Genomic DNA, 17,264 nt, shown 5'->3' on the forward strand with positions numbered 1-17,264 from the left:
CCAAGTCCAGGTCTGGAACATGAAATGTAAAAGATTAGCCTAGAAAAACTTATCATATGAGTTAGGAAGGAACCTATCAAAGGTGACATGTTAAAAAAAAAAAAACTCAGGAGCCAATTGGATGAGGCTTCCACAGGCCAAGATGAGACCGTTTTAGCATCAATAAGGGGTAATAACTTTAATGGACTGAAACACATCAAATACGTCATGAATGGCAGTAGACTCACAATGATACTAGAAGAAAATTAGTTGGTAACTTTTAGGGGATGCCCATGAGCAAATTCATTAGTTTGAAAACACAACGAAAGGAGGAAGAGTATCTTTTCAATGCTAACTGGATGACTAAATAACCAAATAGTAGATGAAATCAGTCAATAATGATAGAATTCAAATCTCAGAATTTGCAACTTTTATGAATTAATGGATTTAGGTTATCATCATCATGGCTACTGATGTCAGAAAAAAAAAATAGAGGCACCCAGACATTATAATGCCTCTGGATGGAAAAACACACCATTAGGGAAAAGTCTTACCAAAAACAGAACTGTTGAATTTGAATTTTTGCATTTTTAACAAGTGCCCCAGATACCAAAGGTCAATGGCTGGAAAAGTGGTTAAGAATAGGGACTTGGTCCCAGCAGACCTCTGTTACAGGCTCTCTGCTCTTGCTGGATGAAAGATGTTGGGGAACTGACTGAACCTCTCTGAGCCTCTGTTTCATCCCATCTGTAGTAGAAATGCCATAACCACCTTTGCAAAGTTACTGCAAGGACTGGAGATAAAAGAAAGTGGCAAGCACCACCCTTTATGCATTGTCTGAGTTCAGTAGAGGGTAGTTATTATCATTATTCCTAGTATGCATATTATTACCAAAATCAGACAAAGCAATTAATACAGCTAATGTAAATGATGTTAAAATTTTCTAATAGGTAAATAAATTATCATTTTTATGTAAGGTAAACAACTTCTTTGAGTCATCTAAATCTCAAAAATTTTACTACACATGCAGTCTTCTCGAAGCAAAAATCACTACAGGTGGGCTTCCCTGGTGGCGCAGTGGTTGAGAGTCCACCTGCCGATGCAGGGGACACAGGTTCGTGCCCCGGTCCGGGAAGATCCCACATGCCGTGGAGCGGCTGGGCCCATGAGCCATGGCCGCTGAGCCTGCGCGTCCGGAGCCTGTGCTCCGCAACGGGAGAGGCCACAACAGTGAGAGGCCCACGTACCGCAAAAAAAAAAAAAAAAAAAAAAAAACTTAAAAATCACTACAGGCAACTGAGGAAGAAATCAAAATAACTCAAAAATGAGATAGTCATGTTCTAAAATCGCTGGTAGTGAGCAATAAAGTGGTATCTATAATTCTAAAACTTACTATAACTATCTAACTTAATTGTTGATTAAAGATACATTATGTCAAAAATAGTAACTTGATGCTAATCTGGATCTAAAACTCCGGATAAAAAACAAAACAAAAGCAAGATAAGTAAAGGGATAGAGAGAGAAAAAGAAAGAAGGAAAAGCATGATAAAATTTGCAGCTTACTAGGGAGGGAACCAACAGATGGTGTTTGATTTTTTTTTTTACAGCAATAATTACAGAAAATAGAGTTGAGTTTTTATTGGAACAAAAATTGACATAATTGAAACAGAATATTATGTGAATTATTGGAAGAAAAAGGAAAATATCTTAGTGGGAAAAATGCTAACCTATTGACTAAAATTAGCTACTTGAGTGTAGTCCACTCTGGAAGTACCCAAATAGGGAGCTGGCTTTGATGGCTTGTCATATACTTCCTCAAAAGTAATAAAGAGGGCTTCCCTGGTGGCACAGTGGTTGAGAGTCCACCTGCCGATGCAGGGGACACAGGTTCGTGCCCCGGTCCGGGAAGATCCCACATGCCGCGGAGCGGCTGGGCCCGTGAGCCATGGCCGCTGAGCCTGCGCGTCCGGAGCCTGTGCTCCGCAATGGGAGAGGCCACAGCAGTGAGAGGCCCGCATACCGCAAAAAAAAAAAAAAAAGTAATAAAGAATAATTCACAAACTAGAATAGTATATTTTCCTGTGCATACATAAGTATATAAGCACAACAAAAGTACAGCAAATGTTAACAGGGTTTATCTCTGAATGAAGAATCCTTTGTACTTTTCTTTCATGTTTTCCAACCTTTCTGTAGTCAAAACATATTATTTTTTCAATAAGAAGAAAATAATGAATATATATTTTTTAAAAATTTAATTTTATTGGTTCAATTATTTTCTTGGAAAGTCAGGAGAGTATCCTTCCATCAGTCAATGGATTTTTTATACGTAAAGATTTGTCAGTAATTAAACCGATAGCTCAAAGTAAATGCCTTTGAATAGAAGATTAAGGATAAAAGACATCAGTCAATCAGATAAAAACCAAAGTAGAGGCAATTGCTCCTTTTCAGACATCTTGCTAATTTAGAACACAGCTTCAAGAGGATATGTATCCAAAGAGCTCTGAGGATTGAAAAGCCATGAGACAAAATCCATGTGCTAAGGTTCATATACTTGACTTAGGGTCGAGCCCCTTAATACATTACTTGGAACCTAACCTTTTTTTTTTTTAACATATTATGTTAGAGAATTTTATTTATCTTATTATTCCATAGTAAATTAGGAATTTAAAACATGGGAAAAGGTTATCATTAGGAACACTGATGATTACAGTAAAAGATAAACAACAAAGAAAGAGGCAGCAAGGTCGCATAAAAATTATATCCAGAAATAAAAACCCAGTAATCTTAGCCTAGCTCAGCCCATAATAACTCTAGGGGGCGCAGACAGCCTGTATAGCCCCCAAGGGCTATGGGATATTGGAAAATATACCAAAGGTGCATTGAATAACAACTATAAATATTTTTTTAAGTAAATTACATTATTTTTACTTTATTTCTGAAGGCAGGGAAATAAATTTTAGAAAGATTTTTACTCAAAATATATAAAATTTTACTTGCTCGGGACCTTAATAGGGTAAGTTTATCTTTAATGGATACGTTACATTGTCAAAAAGTCAATCCTGATACCAGTAAGATATCTTGACATGTTTCATGTCCAAGGGTATAAATAAACTAATTCACCTTCTTTGCTGTACCTCTCAGGTATTAAAAAATAAATTTAAGTCAAAATATTTTTAAGTGTCCTAAGCAAATATACCTCTCTGACATTTCAGACACATTCTTCATCAGTCTTTGCTATTGGTTATAAGTAGTTATCATTTAAACAAAAAGTGAAACCAAGTCTGCACCTTAATTACACTCATCAGCCAGAATACGAATTTTGAGGTAATTTGATGAAAACATTTTTGAAAGTTTAAACCTCCCTCTTAAACTCTATTTATTTAATGAATTTATTTAGCATTCCAGTGCCAAGAGTTTCAAGTTCACATCTGAGGTGACTTTGCATTCCCTTAGTTTTTCCTTATAGAGGTACCATCTTGTCAATGACCTGTTTTCATTGATTCACAGGGGAACAGGGAACGGGTCTGTCAGGAGAACGGACAGTGGAGTGGAGGGGTGGCAACGTGCAAAAGTAAGTCAAATGACACTTAGTCCCCAAAACGATACTAAGGACACAAAATAACCATGTGACCACATTTTCTTTATAAGTCATTTTTGTAATTAAAAAAAAAAAAATTGACTCCGTGAACTGCATGCGAACCTTTTACGGGCTTTTGCTCAAGGGCACCAAAGCAATAGAAGGGTGAAACACTGTGGTAGAGATTAATGATTAAACTGCAATAGAGCACAAGATTGCTGACCCTGGAATGGCAAACATTTTGTTTAGAAACTAGTTAATTATTGAGTTTACCTGACTTTTTATGGGTTTTTCCCCAAAATAATGATAAATTAGAAGGCTTAGAGCTGTTGCCTTGGTAACAGTCCTGGGCAATACTAACATCTTCTTAAAATGATGTTGGTGCCACTGTCCAATAAATGAATATTCACACTGTCTGTGGAACTTTCATTAACTCATTGTATGAGAACAGTCAAGTGTGTTTAGCAGGATGTGGGTGAATACAGGTGACTCTGTTCCTACGATATGGCTCATATTACTCCTCTGCCGAAAGACAATGTATGTAAATACAATAGTTACAAACCAATCAAAACGGCAGGCTTAAAAATGTTTTTCTCTTAATAATTCTGGAGGAGTCATCAAATTTTCAAACTAGAAGGGGCCTCTTGAATAATATAGTCCAGACCCTTGAGTTGACCAATGAGTGAAAACGGGCTGGGAGAGGGCGATGTGACCCACCCAGTATCAGAAATGGAGTTAGTGGCAGAGCTAACACTAGGACTTGGGGTACCTGAACCTTTGTTCACTGTTGTTTCAACCATACTGTCTAGTATAGATTAATCAGTTGATTTTGTATGCAATAGGAATCTTAAGTCTTTTAAGCAATATTATATGGCTGAAATTCAATGGAGAATATGACTTTTTAGTTCTAAAAAAGAACCGTGTGTGCGTGTGTGTGTGTACATAAACACATACATAAACATTGAGTAACATCTCAAGTCACAGAAAGGCATCATTGGGCATTCCCAGTAATAGCATTTTTTTATCTCAGTTGTTCATTATCAAAAAGTGTGTGAATGTACATGCAGGGTGAAAGGAGAGGAGAATGAAAAGGAAACATCTATGTCTGGAATAGGAAACTGCTATGGTGTCGGTGAGGGGATTGTTTCCGTTTTGCAGCAGGTTTAATTCAAACTACAATGATAATGGTTTGAATAGTTTCTATCTCTGAAATGCAAGATAGTAAGAAAATGTTCTGTATGGAACGTGTTACTCTGTGGTTTTCTTTTCTTTTTCTTTCTAAATTATTAAATGAGTGATAAAGTTCTTTGCAGAAGGAAAGAGGACTGGGAAAATCACTTAAGATGAAGCTTTTCTTTTTCTTTTTAGAGACCAAGTGTGAAGCTCCACTTGGGTTTCTGAACGGGAAAGCTGAATTTGAAAACAGTACTGCTGGACCCAGCGTGGTGTATTCCTGCAACAGAGGCTACAGCCTTGAAGGGGCACCCGAGGCCTCCTGCACGGAAAATGGGACTTGGAGCCACCCAGTTCCTCTCTGCAAACGTGTGTGTTGACCTTAGGAGGGGATTAACTCAGATTCAGTTTTCTAATTAATTTCCCAAATGTCTAAACCATGGTGGAAAATTCACGTATAGGTGAGATTGGCCCAGAGAAAGAAATCTGTGCATATCCAAACCAAATATTATGGGGTATTTTTTTTAACATCTTTATTGGAATGTAATTGCTTTATAATGTTGTGTTAGTTTCTGCTGTATAACAAAGTGAATCAGCTATATGCATACATATATCCCCGTATCCCCTCCCTCTTGTGTCTCCCTCCCACCCTCCCTGTCCCACCCCTCTAGGTGGTCGAGACTGAGCTGATCTCCCTGTGCTATGCAGCTGCTTCCCACTAGCTATCTATTTTATATTTGGTAGTGTATATATGTCAATATTACTCTCTCACTTCGTCCCAGCCTACCCTTCTCCCTCCCCATGTCCTCAAGTCCATTCTCTACATCTGTGTCTTTTTTTTTTTTTTTAGATTCCATGTACTTGTGTTAGCATACGGTATTTGTTTTTCTCTTTCTGACTTACTTCATTCTGTGTGACCAACTCTAGGTCCATCCACCTCAATACAAATAACTCAATTTTGTTTCTTTTTATGGCTGAGTAATATTCCATTGTATGTATGTGCCACTTCTTCTTTATCCAGTCATCTGTCGATGGACACTTAGGTTGCTTCCATGTCCTAGCTACTGTAAATAGTGCTGCAGTGAACATTGTGGTATATGACTCTTTTTGAATTATGGTTTTCTCAGGGTATATGCCCACTAGTGGGATTGCTGGGTCATATGATAGTTCTATTTTTAGTTTTTTAAGGAACCTCCATACTGTTCTCCATAGTGGCTTTATCAATTTACATTCCCACCAATAGTGCAGGAGGGTTCCCTTTTCTCCACACCCTCTCCAGCATTTATTGTTTGTAGATTTTTGACGATGGCCATTCTGACTGGTGTGAGGTGATACCTCATTTTTGTTTTGATTTGCATTTCTCTAGTGATTAGTGATGTTGAGCATTCTTTCATGTGTTTGTTGGCAATCTGTATATCTTCTTTGGAGAAATGTCTGTTTAGGTCTTCTGCCCATTTTTGGATTGGGTTGTTTGATTTTTGATGTTGAGCTGCATGAACTGCTTGTATATTTTAGAGATTAATCCTTTGTCAGCTGCTTCATTTGCAAATATTTTCTCCCATTCTGAGGGTTGAATTTTCATCTTGTATATGGTTTCCTTTGCTGTGCAAAAGCTTTTACGTTTCATTAGGTCCCATTTGTTTGTTTTTGTTTTTATTTCCATTTCTCTAGGAGGTGGATCAAAAAGACTCTTTCTATGATTTATGTCATAGAGTGTTCTGCCTATGTTTTCCTCTAAGAGTTTTATAGTGTCTGGCCTTACATTTAGGTCTTCAATCCGTTTTGAGTTTACTTTTGTGTATGGTGTTAGAAAGTGTTCTAATTTCATTCTTTTACATGTAGCTGTCCAGTTTTCCCAGCACCACTTATTGATGAGCCTGTCTTTCCTCCATTGTATACTCTTGCCTCCTTTATCAAAGATAAGGTGACCATATGTGCATGGGTTTATCTCTGGGCTTTCTATCCTGTTCCATTGATCTGTCTTTCTGTTTTTGTGCCAGTACCATACTGTCTTGATTACTGTAGTTTTGTAGTATAGTCTGAAGTCTGGGAGCCTGATTCCTCCAGCTCTGTTTTTCTTTCTCAAGATTGCTTTGGCTATTCGGGGTCTTTTGTGTTTCCATACAAATTGTGAAATTTTTTGTTCTAGTTCTGTGAAAATGGCCCTTGGTAGTTTGAGAGGGATTGCATTGAATCTGTAGATTGCTTTGGGTCATTTTTCATTTTCACAATGTTGATTCTTCCAATCCAAGAACATGGTATATCTCTCTGTCTGTTTGTATCATCTTTAATTTCTTTCATCAGTGTCTTGTAGTTTTCTGCATACAGGTCTTTTGTCTCCTTAGCTAGGTTTATTCCTAGGTATTTTATTCTTTTTGTTGCATTGGTAAATGGGAGTGTTTCCTTAATTTCTCTTTCAGATTTTTCGTTGTTAGTGTATAGGAATGCAAGAGATTTCTGTGCATTAATTTTGTACCCTGCTACTCTACCAAATGCATTGATTAGCTCTAGTAGTTTCCTGGTAGCATCTTTAGGATTCTCTGTATAGTATCATGTCATCTGCAAACAGTGACAGCTTTACTTCTTCTTTTCCGATTTGGATTCCTTTTATTTCTTTTTCTTCTCAGATTGCTGTGGCTAAAACTTCCAAAACTATGTTGAATAATAGTGGCGAGAGTGGGCAACCTTGTCTTGTTCCTGATCTTAGTGGACATGGTTTCAGTTTTTCACCATTGAGGATGGTGTTGGCTGTGGGTTTGTCATATATGGTCTTTATTATTTTGAGGAAAGTTCCCTCTATGCCTACTTTCTGGAGGATTTTTATCATAAAAGGGTGTTGAATTTTGTTGAAAGCTTACTCTGCATCTATTGAGATGATCATATGGTTTTTCTCCTTCACTTTGTTAATATGGTTTATCACATTGATTGATTTGTGTATATTGAAGAATCCTTGCATTCCTGGGATAAACCCCACTTGATCATAGTGTATGATCCTTTTAATGTGCTGTTGGATTCTGTTTGCTAGTATTTTGTTGAGGATTTTGGCATCTATGTTCATCAGTGATATTGGCCTGTAGTTTTCTTTTTTTGTGACATCTTTGTCCGGTTTTGATATCAGGGTGATGGTGTGAAGTTCTATATTTTTAAGCCTTATATTATCATTACTGAGAACCCAGCTCCAGCAGGGCTAATGCTCTGCCTTCAAAGATACAAACTCAGAAAAGAGGGAAAATACCAGTACACATTTTCTTTTATTTTTAACAGCAAATCCATGCCCTGTCCCTTTTGTGATCCCTGAGAATGCTGTGCTTTCTGAAAAGGAGTTTTATGTCGATCAGAACGTATCTATCAAGTGTAGGGAAGGATTCCTGCTCCAGGGCCACAGCATCATCACCTGCAACCCTGATGAGACGTGGACACAAACAAGTGCCAGATGTGAAAGTAAGTCAACACGTGGGATCCAGTGAATTTCATTAGTGGGAAGTGTTTTCTCATCTTTGGGAGATTATTTTCAATCAGGCAACTTACATGTAGATATTTAGAACTCTATCTTATCATGGTCATCAACTTCTGTCTTGCTACTTAAAAAAATTTTTTTTTTAATTTAAAATCCAAACATAAAAACACAGTCCAGAACTAGACTAAAACCTGCCTGACCAGAATTTACTGAACAGGTTTTCAAAACGTGCTCTTCTAAGAGTGAGCAGGGTATTAAATCTAAAATACCTTTTTTTCTCCACACTGTCAGAGTCCCTAAACTCTCCTTTAATGGGCTATGCATGATTTGCAATACAAAAATTATTTCACCGTGGTTCTCCAGCTTGAGCGGATATCAGAACCACCTAGAGGGCTTGTTAAAAACAGATTGCTGGGAGACTTCCCTGGTGGTCCAGCGATTAAGACTCCATGCTTCCAATGCAGGGGGCCCAGGTTCAATCCCTGGTCAGGGAACTAGATTCCACATGCTGCAACTAAGACCCGGTGCAGCAGGCATGCATGCATATGTATGTAAATAAATAAATTTTTTTTTTTTTTTTTTTTTTTTTTTGTGGTACGCGGGCCTCTCACTGTTGTGGCCTCTCCCGTTGCGGAGCACAGGCTCCGGATGCGCAGGCTCAGTGGCCATGGCTCACGGGCCCAGCCGCTCCGCGGCATGTGGGATCCTCCCGGACCGGGGCACGAACCCGTGTCCCCTGCATCGGCAGGCGGACTCTCAACCACTGCGCCACCAGGGAAGCCCATAAATAAATATTTTTAAAAAATTTTTAAAAAGCAGATTGCTGGGCCCATCCTAGAGTGTCTGATTCAATAGGTCTGGAGTGAGGCCTGAGAATTTGCATCTCTAACAGTTTCCCAGGTGTTGCTGATGGCAATACTGCTGGTGCTGGAACCACAACTGGAAAGCCTCTGGGCTAGCACCATGCTGATACCTAACACACAGTCTGGCAGCATCTCTTGCTGCCTTGTGATAACTCTTGACATTATTCTGCTTTTTTAAATATTTTAATTTACATAAGCATTTGCTACTTTTTTCTTTTATTGAAGTCTAGTAGATATACAATATTGTGTTAGTTTTGGGTGGACAGCAAAGTGATTCAGTTACAAATATCTATATATATATATATTCTTTTTCAGATTCTTTTCCAGTATAGGTTATTACAAGATATTGAATACAGTACCCTGTGCTACTTTATATATAGTAGTGTGTATCTGTTAATCCCAAATTCCTAAGTTATCCCTCCCCCTCCTTTCCCTTTAGTAACCATAAGATTGTTTTATATGTCTGTGGGTCTGTTTCTGTTTTGTAAATAAGATCACTTGTATTATTTCTTAGATTCCACATATAAGTGATATTATATGATATTTGTCTTTCTCTGTCTGACTTAACTTCACTTAGGGTGATAATCTCTAGTGCTGCAAATGGCATTATTTCATTCCTTTTTATAGAACTCTTGACATTTCTTAACACACATAAAGCATCTTTCCTGCCCAATATCCTGCCCTCCTTTGTGGTCCAGGCTACTCCCTCTACAGCAGTCAACTAACAAATATTCATTGAGTCTAACCAGATGCGGGGTAATGGGCTACATAGTATAAAACTATGTTATGCCTACAGTGGTCTTCATCTTCGGAACACTTGCACTTTAATTAATGAGATTAAAAATGTGCATATGGGGGCTTCCCTGGTGGCGCAGTGGTTGAGAGTCCGCCTGCCGATGCAGGAGACATGGGTTCGTGCCCCGGTCCGGGAAGATCCCACAAGCCGCAGAGCAGCTATGCCCGTGAGCCATGGCCGCTGAGCCTGCGCGTCTGGAGCCTGTGCTCCGCAACGGGAGAGGCCACAACAGTGAGAGGCCCGCATACCGCAAAAAAAAAAAAAAAAAAAAAAAAATGTGCATATGAAGGCAATGGGGATTCTGAAATCAGAGAAAACCTGGGTTTGAGTTCTGTCCTCAAAACTTTCTAATTCTAAACTTATGCTAGTGCCCTAACTTCTCTGAACTTTGGAGTTCTCATTTGTAAATAGCACCAATAATTCCTATCTTATAGGTTTGTTTTGAAAAATGAATTGGTATATATTTGTGATATGTCCTGATAGGAAGAGCTGAAAAATAGCCCCAAATCCTTGAATTTTCAGCTAGCAGCCTACTGCAGCATTAGAATTTTGATTTTACTCCAGAAAAGTGTGTATCATACTTTTAGCTGGGATTTGGGTCCCAACTCCTTATGAAATCTACCCCTTGTGAAGTGGGAAGAACTAAGTATGTATAAGCCTTGACTGTCTAGGCTCCTTTAAAGCCATCAGCCTGAACTAAAGCAGGCCAAGTGGCCCGATTCTGCCCACATATCCTCACGTTGGCCTTAGCTCCCGGAGACTTACCACTCAGGGCACTGGAAGCGAGAGCCAGGAGAGACATGCATTTATTACAAATGTCCCTTCAGTGCATGCTTAATTATTCCTCAGTATTCTTGAGAAGATCCGGGGTTGCCTAGGAGAGGAGACAGTTTCCACAGTTGTTGTCCTCAATCCCTCTTTTGCATTTTCTGTTAGACAGGAAGTCTTTGGCTTAGAACAAATATCCTTCCTGAGGGACCAAAGCAGCCACCTTCCTCATCCTTTTCACCTCATCCTGCTATTTATCACTACAAACCAGTGATTAAAATTTAGTGTGTATGAGAATCCTCTGGGGAGAGTATGTAAGATGCAGACTCAAAAGCTAGAAAGCCCAGAAGTTTGCATTTTTAATAAGAACCCAAGCTGATTCCCACATAGGTGGCCTGAAATCCGTGCTTTGACAACCACGTCTGTAAACCGTCAAGCTCACTGGTATCTTTTTACATGCTGTTCCCCCAGCCTGGAAGCAACAGTCCTCTGATCCACTCAGACTTTATGGCCTGGTCCAAAGGCCACTGTCGTTGTGATTCGTACCCTGACAATCGTAAGCATAATTAGTTACATTCACCTCAATTTTTCTGCAGTATGGCATCCGGACCTCTAATATAGCTCTTTTTAAGTTGTACGACAGTATTTCTTTGTCTATCTTCACCCATTTGTCTGAGCAAAGGTACAGCATTTTCCCCATTTATTTCTTTCCAGTTTCTGGTACACCGTATGCATTGATACATATTGGATATCTGACTGATTGAATTAATGTTTTTAACTACCTTAGAAGGAAAAGAAAATTTAGAAGAATCAGACAAATTGATCATCCCCTCTGGCAAGATTTTAATAGCATTATGACCACAAAGTGACCTTTCAGAAGCCAGTTCATGAAGACTCATCTAAAAGTTAGCCTCATACAAACTGGATACTAATGAGAGTCCTGACTCCAATCGAGTCCTTGTCTTGTGAGACACCACAGAAAAACTCTGGTTATCTAGTTTATTCTCTTGTAAAGTTCTCAAAGCAAAATGAGTTATAAACATTTTTATTTAAATATTCAGTACATTTGCTTTTAAAAGAGAGGATTCTCCTTCAATCTTACACTTTCCAAAAGAGGAGAGTCACTGCTTTACCGTCTTGGAAAGAGGGAAACTGATGGGAAAGCTTGAATTTCATAAACCTCATCAAGCTGTGTAAATGGAGTATCTTTGGGCTAGAGACAGTATTCATTCATTTACTCATTTTTCAAACATGTATCGAGAGCCCATTGTACGCCAGGCACTGTTCTAGGCACTAATAAAACAGCCATGATGGAATCTGCAGTACTACAATTCATGATCTTTACTCTAAAGTGATAGACTATAAATAATCCCCATGCTTCTTCTCTTCTTATTTGATAAGCATGCTGCATTGAAGTTCTTATACCTCTTCGACGAGGTATAAGAAGGCAAGACTTACTGCCTTGAGTATAAAATAGCTCAGCTTCAACATATGAATCAGAAGACAAAACCTTTGATTGTACATCTAATTTTTCTAGAGAGCAGCAGGTGATGCTTTTAGTTTCTGGTGTCTTTTAGATATTATGTAAGTGAAAAGGTTACCTTTGTGTATTTTGTCTTTCCTCTTTAAGTCTTAGAGGTGAGACTGTGTCCTCTCCCAACCACTGGCTGGGTTAGTAGCACAAGCTGAATTATATTTTTGTTTTCCTATAGAAATCTCATGTGGTCCACCAACTCATGTAGAAAATGCCATTGCCCGAGGTGTACATTATCAGTATGGGGACATGATCACCTACTCGTGTTACAGTGGATACGTGTTGGAGGGTTCCCTGAGGAGTGTTTGCCTAGAGAATGGAACCTGGACATCACCTCCTGTCTGCAGAGGTAAGGAAATATTTGAATGGTTAGTTCTTACTGAAGCTGTAGGAAAATGTATATGGCAGTCTGATATGGCCGACAACTGGTATGCACGCTATTTTATCTTTCCTTGGCTTTCAGTCTTCTTTTAACATGTGTGTCATTTTCCTTAACTTTATGAGTTTGATTTTTGAAGGCTTGCACACAGACCTCTGGCCCAGCACATGGCCCCTTTCTGAGTCAATCATGGCTCCTTACGCAAGTCTTCTCTCCAAATCTTGGAAGTGTTCTCCAGCTACTAAGGGGAGCTGTGTCATGTCTGGGCAATGAGGGCACCTCCTGGACACTCAGGTGTTTCAACACAGATTCCAGTTCTACTCGTCCATCCTGAGCAGACCCCTGAGCCCCATAAGGGATGAGGCAGCCCACCCAGAGGGCAGAGTATGAGACAAGAGGTACTGGGTGGCCCCAAGGAAGCAGAGCCCACCACTTGGTCTCCGTGGACATGCTGGGGGCTGGTGGTGAGCATTCCATGTTTACACGAGCTGTCTCTTTACTTGCTGGATTGAATTTGCAAACCTAAGGATGAATTTTGTGAGTGCATTCAATAGTATCTTCTCGGGGACTTCCCTGGTGGTGCAGTGGTTAAGAATCTGCCTGCCAATGCAGGGGACACGGGTTCGAGCCCTGGTCCAGGAAGATCCCACATGCCGTGGAGCAACTAAGCCCATGAGCCACAACTACTGAGCCCGCAAGCCACAACTACTGAGCCTGCACGCGCCTAGACCCCAGGCCCCACAACAAGAGAAGCCACCGCAATGAGAAGCCCGCGCACCGCAACGAAGAGTAGCCCCCGCTCGCCACAACTAGAGAAAGCCTGTGTGCAGCAACGAAGACCCAACGCAGCCAAAAATAAATAAATAAATAAAACTAAAAAAAAATAATAATAATATCTTCTCGGTGGGGGGAGGTTTCTATGTTGAAAATTCTGCAAAATGGAATGAGGTAGATAATGAGACATCCTAGTATGTCCTTCTAAAACTTACATTTCTCTAATAAGATAGGCTACTTTTTTTACAAATCATAATAATTATTCCATTCATTCTACAAATACTAAAAGTGAGGAATTCTGCTACTGAACAGGACAGACATTACCAAGGAACTAAAAGAATAATCAGGTTGTTAGATGGGCTGTCCACATGGCCATGAGGACAGTGGTCAGATTTGGATTTGGGGTGAAAAAAGGCCAAAGTCTTTTTTTATTATTTTATTGTTGATTTTTCAATTTTATAGTTGATTTACAATACTGTGTTAGTTTCAGGTGTATAGCAAAGTGATTCGGATATATATTCTTTTCCAGATTCTTTTCCATTATAGGTTATTACAAGATATTGAGGGAATTCCCTGCCGATCCAGTGGTTAGGACTCCGCACTTTCACTGCCGAGGGCCTGGGTTCAATATCTGGTTGGCAAACTAAGATCCCACAAGCCCGCATGGTGCGGCCCCCTGCCAAAAAAAAAAAAAAAAAAGATATTGTATATAGTTCCCTATGCTATACAATAAATCCTTTTTATTTATTTTATATATAGTATTGTTTATCTGTTAGTCCCATACTCCTCCTCCTTTCCCCTTTGGTAACCATAATTTTGTTTTCTTTATCTGTGAGTCTTTTTCTGTTTTGTAAATAAGTTCATTTGTATTATTTTTTAGTTTCCACATATAAGTGATATCATATAATATTTGTCTTTCTCTGACGTACTTCACTTAGTATGATAATCTCTAGGTCCATCCATGTTGCTGCAAATGGCAATATTTCATTCTTCTTTATGGCTGGGTAATATTCCATTGTGTGTGTGTGTGTGTGTGTGTGTGTGTGTGTGTGTGTGTGTGCGCGCGCGTGCATATATATATGGACACTTAGGTTGATGGACACTTAGGTTGCTTCTTGGCTATTGTCTGTTGTCTGCTATTAGCTATTGGCTATTAGCAGCTATTGTCTGCTAATAGCTATTGGCCATTGTCTGCTAAGAACACTGGGGTGCGTGTATCTTTTCGTATTACAGTTTTTGTCTTTTTTGGATGTATGCCCAGGAGTAGGAATGCTGGATCATACGGTAACTAATATGGTAACTTTTTAAAATTTTTTAAGGGACCTCCATACTCTTCTCCTTAGTGGCTGCACCAATTTACATTCCCACCAACAGTGTAGGAGGGTTTTCTCCACACCCTGTCCAGCGTTTATTATTTGTAGACTTTTTGATGATGGCCATTCTGACCAGTGTGAGGTGATAACTCATTGTAGTTTTGGTTTGCATTTCTCTAATAACTAGTGATGTTGAGCATCTTTTCATGTGCCTGTTGGCCATCTGTGTGTCTTCTTTGGAGAAATGTCTATTTAGGTCTTCTGCCCATTTTTAAATTAGGTTGTTGGTTTTTTTGATATTGAATTGTATGGGCTGTTTGTATATTTTGGAAATTAAGCCCTTGTCGGTAGCATCATTTGCAAATATTTTCTCCCATCCCGTAGGTTGTCTTTTCATTTTGCTTATGGTTTCCTTTGCTATGCAAAAGCTTATAGGTTTGATTAGGTACCATTTGTTTAGTTTTGCTTTTATTTCTTTTGCCTTGGGAAACTGACCTGAGAAAATAGTGCTACAATTTATGTCAGAGAATGTTTTGCTAATGTTCTCTTCTAGGAGTTTTATGGTGTCATGTCTTAAGTCAAAAATGCCAAAGTCTTCAGTGACTTTGGGGGCAGGGAGAATTGAGGAAATCAGTGAGTGAAAGGCATGAGCCTCAAAAGAGGCAAGGGTTATTGCAAGAGAAAGGAGATTAATTGTCTGGAAGCAGCAGTGAGAAATGAGATCACCAGCACATGGGTTGTAAGAGTGTGTGCAAACTCCTCTTCAGAGGGAAGCTGAGGAGGTGGTATCCTCAAGGAATAGCCCAGGTGTCACTTAAAGTCAGAAGTCAAATGAAAGTTGTGTGTTTGTTTACTTGTTTGTTTGTTTCTTCACTTGTTTAAGATAGTGTGGGACAGTGGTATCACCAAAGAGCTACCGGCCATCAAAGGCCTCCTTTGGAAGAGAATTTTCGCATCTTCTAGAAGGGCACTTCCCCTGGTCCAGATCAAAAGAGACTATCTTTTTATATAAACCGCCTTGTTCCCTCCTGCCCTGAATCCTCAAATTATGAAAACGTTGATAGTTACAGTCTCAGAACTACCCAAGCTTGTTTATGCCCCTCCTGAGCCCCTCATGCTCACCCCCAACCGAATCTTGAGATTGGGTTTTGTTTCTCTTCCTTAAAACTCGATTCAAGGAAATACCATGAAATGTAAATAATCAGTGCTATTTTCTGACAACCACCCTTCCATAATTCCCTAGATTTATGACTCATTCTGCTTGTTTTCCAGCTGTGTGTCGGTTCCCATGTCAGAATGGAGGTATCTGCCAACGCCCAAATGCTTGTTCCTGTCCGGACGGCTGGATGGGGCGTCTCTGTGAAGAGCGTGAGTCTGCCCTCAAATCTTACTTTGAGTCCCAGTGGTTAGTCTAGAAGTTGCCAACTCAGGGGAGTTACCAGGAGCTGGCTTTACTAGTGGCAGAAATTCACTGGCTTAAATCCCATAGCAGACCAGACAGAGGGCCAAGGGCTGACTTACATATGTCATTTAGTTGCAGAACATCTAGAATATCAGTGATCTTGAAAAATACAGTTATCAAGATCCATCCAAAGCTGTCTTCATCTGCCTCCTGGCACAGATTTCCAAGAATCTTCTTGGGAAGGAGCTTATAATAGAGGGTTCCACAACCTTGGTCTTCCTTTATCTCACTTCTGTTTATGTTCTGTGCCACTCATTGCTACAGCTGGTATAAATTCATGGCATTGCATAACATTGTACTTTTCAGGTAAGATCTGGAGCCCACCATTAATTAAGTGTAGCTCTTCCCAATTAAGAAAGTAAGGAAAGTTGGTACTCTCATATCTATGCAGTGCTTGATAAATTAACATAGAATTTCGATCCTCATGGAAATGCATTTAAATTTGAATTTCCAAAAGCATGTAAATGAATAGTTTTAATTTCTTTTAATGTCTAAACTACACTTTGTTTCAATCTCTTAAAAAATATATATGTATGGATAAAATGATTTCATGTTTCACTGGGAATGTGTGAATCACATTGAGTCACTAACATGGTGGCCATTGGTCTATATCAGTTCTTTTTAAGGCCAGACATTTGATAAGAGATTCTAAAGTATAACTATTTCAACTCATCTAGAAAGGAAAATATAGGATGGAAATCAATTTAGGCTGCTAACAGCTCACCAAAGCAAGTGTTCTCACAGTGCTTCAGAAAGAAGAGAATTGCATCTTTCCTTCTCCTTCTCTCCAATCCTGCCTTCCCACTTAGGGCTCCCGCACATGGCCTGCTATAATGCTAAGGATCCAGAGACTCGGGAAGCATTTACCCTGGGGTAACAACAGGCTGGGCTTAGTTCACTGAGCATGCGCTGGTAATGCCTTAGAGCAGGCCTTCCCAAGCTTTACTGTGCATACAAAACACCTGGGAGAAGTTCAGTGCAGATTCTGATTTGGTAGATCTGGGTTGGGACCTGAGATTCTGCATTTCTAGCCAAGTCCTACGTAATACCAACGTTTTGGGTTTGAGAACCGTGCTTTGAGTACCAGGCCAGTAGACAGTCTCACTCCTTTGAAACAGACTACACCTCTTTACAGAGCTCAGTAATTTCTAGTAGGAGAAGTGATTGCCATGGAGGGTGTAGGGGAGGC

The 17,264-nt window shown here is 39.5% G+C and overlaps 1 protein-coding gene across 1 annotated transcript in view; it reads left to right on the forward strand.

Moving 5' to 3' along the window:
- The window catches only part of SVEP1 (sushi, von Willebrand factor type A, EGF and pentraxin domain containing 1), a gene marked incomplete at its 3' end in the record, with an annotated part of 178,436 nt that overhangs the window by 156,223 nt on the left and 4,949 nt on the right, over nucleotides 1–17,264 (forward strand). Inside the window, exons 41-45 of the mRNA XM_082842808.1 lie at nucleotides 3,487–3,550; nucleotides 4,925–5,098; nucleotides 7,994–8,170; nucleotides 12,326–12,496; nucleotides 15,886–15,981. Of these exons, the coding sequence (XP_082698934.1) occupies nucleotides 3,487–3,550; nucleotides 4,925–5,098; nucleotides 7,994–8,170; nucleotides 12,326–12,496; nucleotides 15,886–15,981 (682 nt within the window). The remainder of the gene's footprint in view (nucleotides 1–3,486; nucleotides 3,551–4,924; nucleotides 5,099–7,993; nucleotides 8,171–12,325; nucleotides 12,497–15,885; nucleotides 15,982–17,264) is intronic.

The sequence above is a fragment of the Leucopleurus acutus genome (genome assembly GCF_964270905.1).
Source record: "Leucopleurus acutus genome assembly, chromosome: 7".
NCBI classification, from domain to species: domain Eukaryota; kingdom Metazoa; phylum Chordata; class Mammalia; order Artiodactyla; family Delphinidae; genus Leucopleurus; species Leucopleurus acutus.